Source organism: Ostrea edulis, chromosome 3 (assembly GCF_947568905.1).
Source record: "Ostrea edulis chromosome 3, xbOstEdul1.1, whole genome shotgun sequence".
Taxonomy (NCBI): Eukaryota; Metazoa; Mollusca; class Bivalvia; order Ostreida; family Ostreidae; genus Ostrea; species Ostrea edulis.
Window position 1 is genome coordinate 50444108 of NC_079166.1, and position 17130 is coordinate 50461237.

At 34.9% G+C, this 17130-nt stretch overlaps 1 protein-coding gene across 3 annotated transcripts in view; it reads left to right on the forward strand.

Annotated features, from left to right (window-relative positions):
* LOC125676018 (lysophospholipid acyltransferase 7-like) overlaps positions 1–17130 on the forward strand; it is a 78527-nt gene that overhangs the window by 41249 nt on the left and 20148 nt on the right. For 2 of the 3 annotated variants that reach the window (XM_056158086.1, XM_056158085.1), the window contains exons 3-4: positions 4663–4818; positions 13591–13742. In XM_056158086.1, coding sequence (XP_056014061.1) covers positions 4663–4818; positions 13591–13742 — 308 coding nt within the window. Of the gene's footprint in view, positions 1–4658; positions 4819–13590; positions 13743–17130 lie in introns of all 3 variants that reach the window. The other variant, XM_048913909.2, reaches the window with a different exon arrangement.

Here is a 17130-nt window from a genome sequence, read left to right on the forward strand (position 1 = left end):
ACTTTTTGTAGTCTATTAGCTAAAAGAAAAGCTATTATTTTATAATCAGTATTTGTAAGACTAATAGGCCTATAATTGTTAAGACTCTGCGGGTCTCCTTTTTTAAATAAGAGAGTAATTAAAGATAGTCTTTGTGAATATGTCATTGTATACTTTTGGAAGATCTCTTGAAGAGTGCAATAATAATGTTGTTTTATGTTTTCCCAGAAAGTTTGATAGAATTCACACGGTAATCCATCAGATCCGGGTGATTTATTTTTTTTCATAATGAATACTGTTTCTGTACATTCTGATAGTGAGGGAAGGGTGTCTAATTCATTTTTTTCTTCATCATTTAGACTATATTCTAATTGTATATTACTTAAATATTCATTCACTTTATTATCATTTTCATTATTTGATGTATACAATTTTTCATAAAAATTGCATGTAGAATCTAAAATTTCATCTTCATCAAAAACTGTACCTTTTTCATTTTTTAATGATTTTATCACATTTGATATTTGTCGTCTCTTTTCTAAATTTAAAAAATAAGAGGTATTTCTTTCTCCCTCTTCAATCCATTTTGCCCTTGATCTTACCTGTGCACCTTTTGCCTTTTTGTTTATTAATTCTGTCAATTCATTTTCTAATTTTCTTTTTCTATTCATATCTATTTTTTCATATGGCAAGTCTTCTGTCTTACTTATTTCTCCTTGAATAGAATTTATTTTGTTTTTGTAAGATTTAGATATATTTTTCGATAAATTTATACATTTTGTTTTTATATTCCTTTTCAAATTTTCCCATGAATCTAGTGCATTTTCTTTATCGAAATTATAGTTTTTCAGGAATGTATTCATTTCGTTCATGAAGGTTTCATTTTCAATTAAAGATGTGTTAAATTTCCAGTATCCTGGACCTCTAAGGTTTTCATTTACAATCAAAGAAAAAATTAAACACTTATGATCAGACATCCTAGTACCGTTTGAGTGTGAACCAGGAATGTTTTGAAGCCTTATATTTTCACATTGAAAACAAAAGGTATCGGATAGTAAAATATAATCTATTCTACTTGTTGGGATATTTACTCCGTTACACCATGAATATCCTTTTTTTCCGCTTTTCATAGTTTTCCACATGTCGTGTAAATCGAGCTTGTTCAGTAGTTGTTTTAAAATTATAACACTTTTATCTGATTCATTTTCTGTTGAGCAATTAAGGTCACCACATATCAATAGATTATCAAAATTTGCTGTATATTTACTAATCCATTCTTTAGCCCGTTTAAAAAAATCACATCTATAATTGATATCGTTTGGAGCATATAAATTAACTAATGTAATAATTTTTTCATCATATGCTATGTTAACCATGAGTTTCCTGCCTTCATTAGATTTATGTATATTTAGTATTTTGAAATTCAAATCTTTATTAAATAATATTGAAACTCCTCTACTGAAAATTGAATCGGAAAAGCAATGTATTGATATACCTTTCCACCTTGCATCATAATTTAGTACATTTTTTTCAATATAGTGGGTTTCTTGCATAAATATTACATCAAAACAGCTATCATTAATCCAGGTATAAAATTTTATACGTTTTTCTGCAGTATTTAAACCCCTGCAGTTCACTGAAATAATATTTAACTTGTTCATGCGTATGACTGACTAGCGGGTTTTTTTTTTTTTGTTTTTGTTTTTTTGTTTTTGTTTGGTAGACTTAACTCTGTTTTTTGCCCTGCTTGTTTCTTGTTGATCTAGAGGAATTGTTGGTAGCTGAATTTTCGTCCGTACGCTGCAATTTGGCTGCCATGCCGTCGAGGATACGTCCAAGCTTATTTTCACCTGGCCAATGTTGCATTAGAGTATGAGATGTTCCGGTCACGTTCAGCCCGCTACCCCAATAAGTATCCCACGTCGATTCCACCAGAATATCTGATTTTCTGATTTTTTTTAAAGCACTTCTGAATTGTGAACAATGCTGTAGTTTAGATTCCAGTATTTCCCGCATAACGGAGTCTTTAGATGTAATCCAAGCATCAGATTCCAGGACCTGACCTCCTACACGTTTGGCATCTAAGGCGGTTTCAGCTTTACTTACGGCTTCTGCACGGTTAAGATCACCAGAACGTAAGGATTTGATGTGTTGGAAAGCATGTTCGGCTGAAGGATATGTTTGCCCAAAAACCTTTAACTCAGTAGGGAAGAAATTTGAAAGAGGGTTATCTTTTCCAGAGAAGCATACTATGTCCTCCTGGTGAGTGACATATGATCTGCATTTATCCGATCCCGGAAAGTGACTTGGTAGCTTGCATATTCTACAACTCTGCTCGAATTCGCAAGCATTTTTGTAATGGTCATCTGCCCAGCAGTTTGTGCACTGCTTCTTTCGTTCCCGTAGGGGTTGGCCTTTGTGAGATATGGTACAGCGTAAACCTGCACATGACGCAGAGCGTGGAAGGAATTTTCCATTCTCTAGAGGCGACATATACACAAAACGATTTCCATTTAATATTTCAGTCATTCTGTGGGTTTTAGGATGTCTGATTTTTTCATATTTGATATCACTTGTTAATTCTACTCCTAGACCTAAGCCTTTGAGCATCTTTTTAATACATGAATCTTCAACCGATAGAGGTATACCTTTAATTAGGACTCGAACAACTTTCTCATCAGGAGAGTCTGTACCCGCAGAGAATGGGTTCGTGTCATAAACCTGGATTGATCTGCTTCCAAGTGAGAATCCTTCAGTAACTAATTTCGATCTACTCTCCGCAGACTTTATGTAGATCCTCCACAGATCTCTATCTCTTTGTACACATATCACATCCGAGACTGTTGCGCTCGCGGCTTCTGCAATGTCAAAGTCGGTGAAATATTTACTTTTTGTTGTTTGAATGTCTCTGTTCCGCATATAAACTGGCTTAAGAGTTTGTGTCCACTCCATAATTTCGTTATCTTAGACACTATGAGACTCTGAAACGCCGTTCGAAAAACACAGGCACCGTGAGTAGATTGTGAACACCTATTCACGCTCAGCACAGGTGTAAATTCACAAAAACAGTCCAAAAACAAGATCACCTTGAGAAATTGTGTCAAGAGTCAAGAAATATATACACTATCTATCCAAACTCCAAACTCTGAGAAAATCGCATTAATTTCTCGAATTAAAGAGTGAAAATGACGGTCAAATTGACGGAGCAAAAAAAGTACGTCCGTACCTTAGCTCATCACGTGACTTACCCTATCGCAATTCACAATTGATTTAATTTGGATGTATTTTATATCGTACATTTTGTTGTTTGTATGAACGGAATAGAATATAGGCATTATTGTGAAAGTTAAAAATTCTTTATGTGTGAATATACAATTTCATAGTGTGGAATAAACTTTGTGAGGGTGAGATTACTGCAACTTGTTTACGAATTGCTGGGAACCGCCTAAATATCTATCATTGTCTGCATGACACAATCTGACTGGCTGATAGTTCTCATGAATATTCCAAGTGAAAGGTCATGCGGACGTGACCCCCCTATAGGGTTATATCAGATCCGATTGTAGCGATAGTGAGCATATCTTAGGATATGATTTTAATTAGATTGGGATAGAAAAGATGAAACTTATGTAAAACCTTCCTGACGAAGTGTAGATTCTACTAAATTCTTCATACCATGTCTCGCAAGGATAGGATGGAACTACAATAGGGAATCAAAATTTTACTTAGAGAATATATAGGAAATAATTTCTAGGTCACCTGAGTCACTCCAGTGACAGTTATTGCTATTGGTATGCGTCTGCTGTCATGTGTAGTCCGTTAACAATTGAACATTTCTAACTTCTTGATAACTATCTCTCCAATTTTTTCTTCTTCAAAGAACTAAGTGTGGTATGGGTCATTTTATGCCCCCTTCAGATATTAGCAATTTTCATTCTGAAATATGAACTTGGGGTAGCCATTGTTATTATGACTTTTGTTTATTGTTCTGACGTCAATCATAAGAATGTCTGTGTTTCCCATCGAGTGAAAAATGAAGAAGCTAGTTTAGATTATTTAAAAAAAAACTTAAGAAGGATTTTCTGCAGTCTATATGAAACTCGAAGCGTTTGCAACTACTACTTAGGAAATTATATTTTTTTCTGTAATTTGTATAGCTGAATATGCACAAGTTACGGACACTACATATGATACAGAACAGAGCATAAAAACAACAATATCAATAAAACATTTTAAAATGATTATATCAAGAACAAATTTATCAATGATTGTGAAATTTTGATTTGAAACAATGGGAAAGTTTTTTGTTGAAAACATCATATTTATCATATTACCATGTTTGTCAGGAAAATCTACTTCATTTCAATCTCTAAATTAAAAGCTGAAGTTTCTTGTTATGTGAAATATTGAAGCCAGGCCACTTTCCTATCTTTTAACATGCATCATTAGGCAACCACTAGAGTGACTCGGGTGGCCTATTGCAATTGGTCATTGTCCATCGTCGTGTGTCTTCCTGATTTCCATGAAGTTTGAAATTGGCTCAGTGGTTCTGAATGTGAAAAGTTTACAATGCTGACAACAACAACAGACAACGAATACATTTTGATCAGAAAAGCTCACTTGAGCCTTCAACTCAGTTGAGCTAAAAACAGAAAGATTAATTTTTATTTCTTATTAAGTTAGTTGGATTAGGATTTGAAATTCATGATTCCTGTTCGGAGTTGTCCACCAAAGATGATTTAGATGAAGAGAAAGAGCTGTGGAGAGAGTACAAGTACATCAGTCCATCTGCTGTTGATATGTTTCAGTATTCTTTCTGCTACATTGGACAATTTACAGGTGAGTACATACAGTACTGACCAGACCAAACCTAACAAAACTTAATGCAAAATTTGAAACTAGTCTGATACAGAAAGTAAACACAGCAAAAAAAATTACAGCCAACCAGAAGGCAGAGGTTTTTACTCTGGTCAGTCTGTCTAGCCTTTCTGTGGTCAGTCTGTCTAGCCTTTCTGTGGTCAGTCTGTCTAGCCTTGTCTCAAAATTTTATCAATTTGAAAAAAGAATATTCACTTTATGTAATTGTATTCATTGAACAAAAATTTACATATTGGGAATTCATAATAGAGACCAAATAGAAATTTGCCTTTATAATTTTGACCTGTAATACCAATGAAATAGAGTAGTTGACAATTAATCGATACTATCTAAAATGTATAATTTCTATTTACATGGTACATGTATATAATGATTTTAAAGGTACTATAGTTCACGTTTTTTGAAAAAGAATATATTTTTCATTTTTGATGTTCAACATTAATAATATAACTCATTTACAGTTTACAACCAAAATACTTCTTAAAGGGACTGATTCATGATTTTCTGCAAAATTTTGTTTTTCATTTTATGATCAAAATCTACTGTCTAATGTGTTTAAAAGGTTTCACACAAAAATTAAGGTTATTCATTATAACAAAAGCTCATTTTAGAGAGTTTATTATTTGTTTTGTAAACAAGGATTGTGGTACGTTATTGTTTACAAAGTTTTCAAAAGAAATGGATAGTGATATAGGTTTATTAAATCTATCACATTTTAAGTATTCTTTAGGTAAAGTGTGTCATCTATAAGTTTAATTTGTGACTTTGGAAACTTAAGATGCTTTAATTTAATTTATATCACAAAATCAGTATTTCACTGGTTTGTTTGTAAACATAAAAAGACTCGAGTCTTTGTTTACATAACACAGAATTAAGGCTTAAATATTGCTTTTATTCTTGCATTCAGAAGGTCAAAATTTTGGCTGTCAACATTAAATGAGTTATAAATTTAATATTTAACATAAAAAATGAAAAATACTGTGTTCAAAAATCGTGAACCAGTCCCTTTAATGCAAGGATATTTTTTGAGCAATATTTTAGCCTAATTAAAGGAAAAGGCAACCTTAACCACATCGTTGCTTTAATGAATAAAGTATCACTTACTGATATGGTAATTGACAGTCTTTAACAACAAAAATCCTTGCTTAACAATTAAATCAATATTAATCTATCATGTATTTCAAATTACTCGCCGCAAAGAGAGCGGCCTTTCATGTTTAATTTAGGACATCACACTGTCTGTTCTGGTTTATTATACCCCCCGCAACAAGTTGTGGGGGGGGGGGGGTATACTGGAATCGGGTTGTCCGTCTGTCTGTCCGTCCGTCCGTCTGTATACGCAATGGTTTCCGGGCTCTAAAGCATTATCCTTTCCACCTACCGTCACCATATCATATATATGGACTACCCATGGGATGAAGATGTTCCCTATCGATTTTGGGGTCAAAAGGTCAAAGGTCAAGTGCACTGGACATCGAAGTAGCAATATGGTTTCTGGGCTCTAAAGCGTTATCCTTTCCACCTACCGTCACCATATCATACATATGCACTACCCATGGGATGAAGATGTTCCCTATCAATTTTGGGGTCAAAAGGTCAAGCGCACTGGACATCGAAGTAGCAATATGGTTTCCGGGCTCTAAAGCGTTATCCTTTCCACCTACAGTCACCATATCATACATATGGACTACCCATGGGATTAAGATGTTCCCTATCGATTTTGGGGTCAAAAGGTCAAAGGTCAAACGCACTGGACATCGAAGTAGGAATATGGTTCGGTTTGTCATGCCATTTGTTTTTTACACTCAGAAAAGAGGTAGTTTATACCTATTACCAACACCATTTGGGAGATTGGGGTAAGCGGGGGGTATTCTTAGTGAGCATTGCTCACAGTACCTCTTGTTTCATCAGTAGCACTGTAAACATGACAAGTCACGAACAATTAAGTTTGGAGCTGTATAGATTTGTTCTTTCGCAAGAAGAAATTTAGAAAAGAAGACGTTCAGTCGAGTCACAGACCAGGCAGACGGTACACGTTTCTTCATACAAATGTCTCGAACCTCAACTTGTCATTACGCAAATGATGGATCCACAGTTTATGTAGTCTTTTCTTTTCAAATTACTTGGTTGGGTTGGGAATTTCGAGAGAATAACTTTTTCACATCTCCCCTTCACATTAGTGTAATTCATTGCTTGACAGGAAGGCATCAACCTATTTATTCGTAAGGTCTACCACATGCACATCTTTGATGATCTTAGAATCTCGTCAAAACAGTGTGACGTCAAAATTATTGATTTTTGTGATCTTGGATACAAAAGAGTTGCACATCATGGCAGCCTCTATAGATCAAGGGAATTTCAATTTTTAACGTTTTCAAATTAGTACTGAAGCTTATCTAGGTCGTATATCAACAGAATAGTATGACAAATCTTTATCATATAATTAATCCTATCATTTATCATGTAAAAATCTTTTGGATTGCCTTTCCCTTCAACTCTGTACATGTATTATGTAAACAAGACTCAAGCCTAGTTTATGTTTACAAACAAACCAGTGAAATGTTGAATTTGTAATTTAAAGAAGAACAAGGTACGGTTTTAGCCAAAATCTGCCCGGTCAAGGAAATTCACCAAAATACTAAATCTGGTATTTGAGAATGTGCCATTTATGAAAATGACCATTGTTATTCTTTATCTGCCATAGTAGCTGTAATATATTCAACGGAAAACTTTATATAAACCTGACGACGTCACCAAATTTGACGTTAATTTTGACGTAATATGCGAGAGTTTTCCCCAAGCGATGTTTTGAGTAGGAAAATAAAAACTGTATCACACACAGAAGTATTAATTCTTAATAAATGCGAAATTATTGGTTTTTGTACTGATTTGAATGGGTATTAAATGGAAATTGAAACCACATCAGATATGCTACACAGGGGCAAAAACTGCAGGTATTCGCGGAAAGCTTTTCTGGTGCAGAAATATAATGGTTTGAACACCAAATTAATTAAAGAAACATTTATATACTGGTAACAGTGATTTCTTATTTCTGTCTCCAACTTCCTTTATTGTGACGAATTTTAAGATTTTTTTTATATTTGAGAGTCTTGCGTGCATTCGAAGAAAAAAAATGATGACATCAAAGGCAGCTCAAATTCAAATCACTGAATTTTATGCCAAGTTTGGGTTATCACCAATGTAATTCTTCACGAATCGAAACACAATAGAATTCATCGGTATTTGTTTTAATTGGCATGTTATACGCAATTATATGTATATTCTCAATATTATATGCGTGGTATTAAGTTTGAGCAAAATGTCATTTCATAGGTATACTTAGAAAAAAACGCAGTGTTTCTGAGAAACTAGAAACACAACTTCAAGGGAAGATAATTATGAAACGGTTACGGTTATCAGTGGTAGGACATTCGCTTCGTAACCGGGAGGTATAGTGTGTTCGAAGCCCGCTCATGACATGCCACGTCGAACCTGAGACGTAGACATACATGTGCTCTTCAACAAAAGTGAGAATCACGGGTCTTTCAGATAGGCACCTGATGCCACCTCGACTGTGTCCAGGGGTCAGTGTTTGCCCTACTCTTTATTTTGTATTCTTTATAGAAATTAATCAAATTCGAATTCATCACTATTCGATATCTTCAGCTTTTCGTGACCTTAAAAAAGGAGGTCCTTTGTCACAACAGGTGTTGGCACGTTAAAAAAAATCAATGCTATAGCTTAAGTTCTAAGCATAGGTTTTATATGTGGTACTTCACATACAGCTGATGATTTCTCAATTTGAGTGAAAAGTTCTCAAAAGGACGTAAAATAAACAAACAAAACATGAAAAACTTTAAAGTCAAAATACTTCTCTCTCTCTCTCTCTCTCTCTCTCTCTCTCTCTCTCTCTCTCTCTCTCATAAATATACCATGCCTCAAGCAGACCGTCTCTCATACACATATTCACACACACTCTCACTCACCACTATCAGGCTTCTCCACAAAAAAATCGTCAATGTGTTCGGTACTGTACAACTGAGCGATACAAAGCTTGTACACCCCAACACTTGGTTTGCGCAATTTAGTGTCATTGTATCCACTTTTGCCCAAAGAAACCCTCTTAAAAGTTGTAAAATACAAAAATCATTCGATAGTTTATGCAAGAGAATTAAATCTTAAGACTTGTGAACCAACCCCTGCCCCATGATAAAAGAAAACCCTTCAAATATAAACTGCATTTTCTCATTATGCAAGTATATATACATACATCGTATATTTATCTCGAATGGAGAAAAACAAAATTTTGACGGAATGCTCAATACCGCGAGTCTCAATATTATATTTGTATATATCCATATGTTGTGTATTGTAACCCCCCTCCCCCGGACTGCATTTTATAGTAGTAAAGAAAGATAGATGAAATGTAATTGTAAGTGATACATTGGATACATGTAATCAACCCACTCCAACGATACCAGAATCCCTATTTTTGTGTTTGTCAATGTTTTCGAGAAGTCAACCCCCCCCCCCTTTTTTTTTAAAAACGATCTATGCGCCTATATTCTATTTCAATTTCAGTGATTGTAAATTAAAATACATATCATAATACGAGTAACACATATGGAGCAAATTATCTTTCAGCCACCTCAATCATACCATTTAAAAATAATTTTAATGGGTAACAATTAATATTCCTTCTAGGACTAATGCAAGTAAAAAGTGCCTTGCAAGAAATGCATATTAATCCCTATATCTTAGCTACACAAACATTTTTTGTTTTGTATTGTTTTCAAAAATGAAAGTGAATTAGTGTTCCCCAAACAACGAAATAGTTTTGTAACCATTGCAGATATAGTAGAACACTGAAGACCCCCAGTGCCATATTGTGAGACCGGTCATCTCCAAGGACCCGTGACATTCACACCTGATGCCGAGCGTTTGGCGATGGAACTGTCACTTCTAGGTCTGTCGCGGCTGGGATTTGAACCCCGAGCCTTCCGCATGCAGGGCAAATGCTCTAACCGCTCGGCCACCGCGGCGGTGTATATTTATAGATAGTGTGCGTAAAATTTTATATTCGTGAATAATCATCGTTAACTTTCTGACAAATAAATTGTTGTCTTTGAAAAATATAAAATGTTACACTCGCACTAAATACGTCACTGATGTTCGTACGTACCTAGGTGGATATTGTCGTCTGCTGTTACATGTAATATACCACATGCAGTTTCCCATTTAATCAAATGAATGTGAATGGTAAAAAATAATGCTTGAATCTTCAAAGAATATATTATTTATTAAAAGAATCGTCCATCGTTATATAAACTATTTAAATGTAGTTTGCCTGGTATGTAACATGAATTCTCACGAATCGTCGGTTGGTGCTATTTATACACCGTTATGTTTACACTATAGTCATAACAACAAATATGGCATCCGGTCTGTAAGATAGACTTAAATTTATCCAGATTTTTATTATTATTATGATGATTTTAATAAATGTCAATGTGTTTAAATAAATAACTATATGAGCATATATTATTAGCTCACCTGAACCGAAGGTTCAAGTGAGCTATTCTGATCACATTTTGTCCGGCGTCTGTCTGTCTGTCCGTCTGTCTGTAAACTTTTCACATTTTCGACTTCTTCTCCAGAACCACTGGGCCAATTTCAACCTAACTTGGCCAAAAGCATCCTTGGGTGAAGGGCTTTCAAGTTTGTTCAAATGAAGGGCCATGTACCTTTCAAAGGGGAGATAATCACAAAAATGCAAAAATAGGGTGGGGTCATTTAAAAATCTTCTTCTCAAGAACCACTGGGCCAGAAGAGCTGAAATTTACCTGAAAGCTTCCTGACATAGTGCAGATTCAAGTTTGTTCAAATCATGGCCCCCGGTGGTAGGATGGGGCCACAAGGGGGGATCAAAGTTTTACATACAAATATATAGGGAAAAACTTTAAAAATCTTCTTCTCAAGAACCACTAAGCCAGAAAAGCTGAGATTTACATGAAATCTTCCTGACATAATGCAGATTCAAGTTTGTTCAAATCATGGGCCCCTGGGGTTGGATGGGGCCACAATAGGGGATCAAAGTTTTACATACAAATATATAGGAAAAATCTTTAAAAATCTTCTTCTCAAGAACCACTAAGCCAGAAAAGCTGATTTTTACATGAAAACTTTCTAGACATAGTGCAGATTCAAGTTTGTTCAAATCATGGCCCCCGGGGATAAGATGGGGCCCCAAGGGGGGGATCAAAGTTTTACACACAAATATATAGGGAAAAACTTTAAAAATCTTCTTCTCAAGAACCACTAAGCCAGAAAAGCTGATTTTTACATGAAAGCTTCCTGACATAATGCAGATTCAAGTTTGTTCAAATCATGTGCCCCGGGGGTTGGATGGGGCCACAATAGGGGATCAAAGTTTTACATAACAAATATATAGGAAAAATCTTTAAAAATCTTCTTCTCAAGAACCACTGAGTCAGAAAAGCTGATTTTTACATGAAAACTTCCTGACATAGTGTAGATTCAAGTTTGTTCAAATCATGGCCCCCGGGGATAGGATGGGGCCACAAGGGGGGATCAAAGTTTTGCACACAAATATATAGGGAAAAACTTTAAAAATCTTCTTCTCAAGAACCACTAAGCCAGAAAAGCTGAGATTTACATGAAAGCTTCCTGACATAATGCAGATTCAAGTTTGTTCAAATCATGGGCCCCTGGGGTTGGGTGGGGCCACAATAGGGGATCAAAGTTTTACATACAAATATATAGGAAAAATCTTTAAAAATCTTCTTCTCAAGAACCACTGAGTCAGAAAAGCTGATTTTTACATGAAAACTTCCTGACATAGTGTAGATTCAAGTTTGTTCAAATCATGGCCCCCGGGGATAGGATGGGGCCCCAAGGGGGGATCAAAGTTTTGCACACAAATATACATGTATAGGGAAAAACTTTAAAAATCTTCTTCTCAAGAACCACTAAGCCAGAAAAGCTGAGATTTACATGAAAGCTTCCTGACATAATGCAGATTCAAGTTTGTTCAAATCATGGGCCCCTGGGGTTGGATGGGGCCACAATAGGGGATCAAAGTTTTACATACAAATATATAGGAAAAATCTTTAAAAATCTTCTTCTCAAGAACCACTAAGCCAGAAAAGCTGATTTTTACATGAAAACTTTCTAGACATAGTGCAGATTCAAGTTTGTTCAAATCATGGCCCCCGGGGATAAGATGGGGCCCCAAGGGGGGGGATCAAAGTTTTACACACAAATATATAGGGAAAAACTTTAAAAATCTTCTTCTCAAAAACCACTAAGCCAGAAAAGCTGATTTTTACATGAAAACTTTCTGACATAATGCAGATTCAAGTTTCTTCAAATCATGGCTCCCCGGGGGTAGGATGGGGCCACAAGGGGGATCAAAGTTTTACATACAAATATATAGTTAAAATCTTTTTCTCAATAACCACTGAGTCAGAAAAGCTGATATTTACAAGAAAACTTTCTGACATAGTGCAGATTCAAGTTTGTTCAAATCATGGTCCCCGGGGGGTAGGATGGGGCCACAAGTGGGGGGGGGGGTCAAAGTTTTACATACAAATATAGAAAAAAGCTTTAAAAGAACCATTGGGCCAAAGAAGTTGACATTTACATGAAAGCTTTCCGACATAGTGTAGATTCAAGTTTGCAAAGGGTAGTTTGGGCCATAATAGGGACCAAGGTTTTACATGCAAATATATATGGAAAGTCTTCAGATATGGGCCAAGGTGACTCAGGTGAGCGATGTGGCCCATGGGCCTCTTGTTTGAAAATATATTTACTACCCAAATGATTCTCGTTTCCTCTACAACTGCCATGATCAACACAAATTGCGTCATGATGGCGAATTTGTTAGCATCTTTCAACTGATATTTTAACCCCTCTTCCATCGTCGCCCGGGATGAAACTAAGAAGAATTGTAAGTTATTTAGTAAATTTTTAATCCATATAAAAATTATTCCGGGCGACGAGGGAAGAGGTGTTCAATTTCACAAGTTTATCAATACAAAAACCATGAAAACACCACAAACAGCCTGAAAGCCCTTACTTTATTTGATTATGTACTACGCATGCGCGTAGATGAGTTGATTTCCATATGCTTTTGAGAGTTACTATAAGTTACTCTTTTAGGAATTTGACAGGAAAATATCTGCAACGCAAAATTATTTTCCTCCATAAACACTGGGCAGAATTTGGCCAAAACCGTACCTACTCCTTCAAATTTTGCACAGTCACAGATTTTAACATTTAAGTGGCACATTTTGCCTTAAGAATACTTGAAATATGATATAATGATAAAATTAGATCAATAGCCATACAAAAATCTGTAAGTTTATTGTTATTTTCATGTTGATACACCCATCATAGACAGGTTGCATTATGGGCGCAGTTTGTATAAATTAAGATGTATGTATTTGTATAAATTAAGGTGTATGTATTTGTATAAATTAAGATGTAAGCATTATTGTGTAATGTAGATTTGTATTTGCATATTCATACCATAACACCGGAGCCAAGATGGGACTACAAAAGGAGTTTAGAATATAGTATATAGCTGTATGAGCAAAGTGATTTGGTTGAATACTTTTTGCTCGGACTTGCTGTTTGCAGTATTACTTTCATGGAAAAGCTATGAAATTGTATAATTCATGATTAGTAAATTGAAGTTCTAATTAATTTCAGGTCCCTATTATAAGTACAGAACCTACCATGATATGGTGAACACCACCAGTATAGCCAATATTCCATCTATACAGGAAATGCTACGCAGGATAAAGGATGTACCCCTCATTGGAATTGCCTACATTTTCTTTTCATACTTTTTCAACATCACAGTAAGTGGTAAATTAGATTATTTATGTTTCAATGATAGAGCCATATTGCTTATGCCTAGTTGTACATCTTTTTTGCTGACTGACTTGTCCTTGTTGTCTATCCTAGTATCTCAGTTTGTGTCCTTGTTCCTACAGTCTCACTTTCTGTCCTTGTTGTCTATCCTACAGTCTTACTTTGTGTCCTTGTTGTCTATCCTACAGTCTTACTTTGTGTCCTTGTCTATCCTACAGTCTTACTTTGTGTCCTTGTTGTCTATCCTACAGTCTTACTTTGTGTCTTTGTTGTCTATCCTACAGTCTTACTTTGTGTCCTTGTCTATCCTACAGTCTTTCTTTGTGTCCATGTTGTCTATCCTACAGTCTTTCTTTGTGTCCTTGTTGTCTATCCTACAGTCTTACTTTGTGTCCTTGTTGTCTATCCTACAGTCTTACTTTGTGTCTTTGTTGTCTATCCTACAGTCTTACTTTGTGTCCTTGTCTATCCTACAGTCTTTCTTTGTGTCCATGTTGTCTATCCTACAGTCTTTCTTTGTGTCCTTGTTGTCTATCCTACAGTCTTACTTTGTGTCTTTGTTGTCTATCCTACAGTCTTACTTTGTGTTCTTGTTGTCTATCCTACAGTCTTACTTTGTGTCCTTGTTGTCTATCCTACAGTCTTACTTTGTGTCCTTGTCTATCCTACAGTCTTACTTTGTGTCTTTGTTGTTTATCCTACAGTCTTACTTTGTGTTCTTGTTGTCTATCCTACAGTCTTACTTTGTGTCCTTGTTGTCTATCCTACAGTCTTTCTTTGTGTCCTTGTCTATCCTACAGTCTTACTTTGTGTCCTTGTCTATCCTACAGTCTTACTTTGTGTCTCTGTTGTCTATCCTACAGTCTTACTTTGTGTCCTTGTTGTCTATCCTACAGTCTTTCTTTGTGTCCTTGTTGTCTATCCTACAGTCTTAATTTGTGTCCTTGTTGTCTATCCTACAGTCTTACTTTGTGTCTTGGGCATAAATATGTAACATCGAAAGAGCAAAAGCTTATACTTGGCACAAAGAATGCTGATAATAGGTGGTATGACATGAGTCTGAACCAATGTGATTTGACTAAGGTTAAGGTCACTGGTTAATGAAAAAAATGTAGGGCATATCGAAGAAATTTGATGCTTGTACTTGGCACAATGGTTTGTCATGATCTTGAGCCTTAAGTAATTTCCCTTTTCACCTGGAGTCTCAAAACTTCACGGTCAGACTCGCCATGGAATGATAGCTATTGGTTTTGGGGTAAAAGTCAAAAGATACGAAAATGGTTTCTGGGTCATAAGTGAATAATGAAATATCATTTTTCAACTGGATTCAAGATACTCTGAAGTAATAATCCATATCAATTTTAATGTCAAGATGTCAAAGGTGAAGCAAACTAGACACTCTTGTAGATAAAGAGTTTCGCAGAAAGTGTTGGTGTCATGAGTATAAGAGGATGTGGCCTCTGTTGCTATACATATTAAGTTTCCTAGAACTTCAGATGGGTTTGGACTTAAGGTAGCTCATTACACTAAAATTTTATTTAATGGCTCGTTAAAACACCTCTTATGAAGTATGATTTCACCATCGAAAGAGTGATACAAGCTCTCAATTATTGTAATATATGATTTTTTTCTGGAATGACAAAAAAAGGTGTTTTGCTTGCAAATAAGAGATTATATAGTCCAAATTTTGCTGTGATTTTGGTGCATGATATGAATATCTAAAAAGTATGCCTACAAGACTCAGATAGAAACTTTTTAATTTTTTAGAAAAAAATATTTATGAAAATTGGAAATGTTATTTGTTGATACTTTTTTTAAGTTTATGGATAAAATCTTCAAAAAGCATGTCAGTTAGAATAGAGATATATCAAAGAAATATATTTTAAAAAGAAATTGAAACAAAATGACCAAATTTCAGATATATCACTATATTCAAACGAATTTGCTTTGGACCTTCAATCAAATGATGGGTAGCAACTTTCAACTTTCTACAGTGGAATTAAATCATATGTGTTACACAAAATGGCATGTCCGAGTTCTTCCCAAAAGAGGTTATAGACAAGGGGACCCAATATCTCCATATTTCTTTATATTATGTGCAGAAATATTGGGAATCTTGATAAGAAATAATAAAGATATTAAATTAAAGGTATTGTAATTGAAGGTGAAGAATATAAACTATCCCAATATGGTGATGACACTTCTCTAATTTCAGATGGGTCACTGGAATCCATGGATGGTATCTTAAGAGAGCTGGGGGTTTTTTTTGCAAACATTTCTTGATTAAAAATAAACTTTCAAAAACAAACATAGTGTGGATAGGGTGCAAGAAATTTTCAAAAGACACTCTAGATGGAAACTAAACTGGAACAATACAAACTTTGAATGCTAGGAATTAAATTAAATGATTGATATTAATTACATTCAAAAGCTATCATACATGTATGACTGTATCCCATTTCCATTCTTATTGACCGTGTAACGTGTGACAGCGTGGCAAGAATTCCATTGTCATTGGAAACAAGTTTTTTGACTTGCCTAGATGATCAAGCAGTCTAGCGCGCTGCATGGTTACATGCTGCTAGGAGATTTGGTTCTGCAGGTTGTGAGTTCAACCTCGAGTAAGGGTGGAATTGGGTATCCAAATAAAGTGAAATTTTCTGTGCTTTATAGAAAACATTTCTTCACTTAGGGCAGTTATGTTTATTTAAGAGTTCATTGCTATTTCCGTGTTTTATATATATATATATATACTGGTTTAACAATCTTACTAGGCGGTGGGTGCCGTACGTCGCTGGTTCGACCCCGGGCTGGGGCGAAAATTTTCAGTACCTAGTTGTGATTATTTAGTGCTTTATATATATATATATATATATATATATATATATATATATATATAAAAGTAAAAGTAAAAAAAGTAAAAGAGTAAAATGAACAATTACACAAAGCCAAGGAAACTGTTAATGTTTTTACTTCCATGTTATTTAACATGTACATTTTACATAGAATGTCTCCTTTAATGTACAGGAATTTAGAGGCGCTTAAAACTTATAGACTGAACTGTTTAAAATATTTCTGTATTTTTATAAGTGCCTAACATTAACATTGTATAATGTTCTGATGTCACAATCATGACTGTATTATAGTGAAAGCGCTATAGATAAAAGTTTGAGTATATTGGATTTTATTTTTTTACTTTATATAATTACAAGATCTCTCTCTCTCTCTCTCTCTCTCTCTCTCTCTCTCTCTCTCTCTCTCTCTCTCTCTCTATATATATATATATATAAAATCCAGAATGAGTATAGAAAAATCAACAAAAGTAGTAGTATAATAAAAATATCACTAAGCCAATTTCATTACATGTATTATACT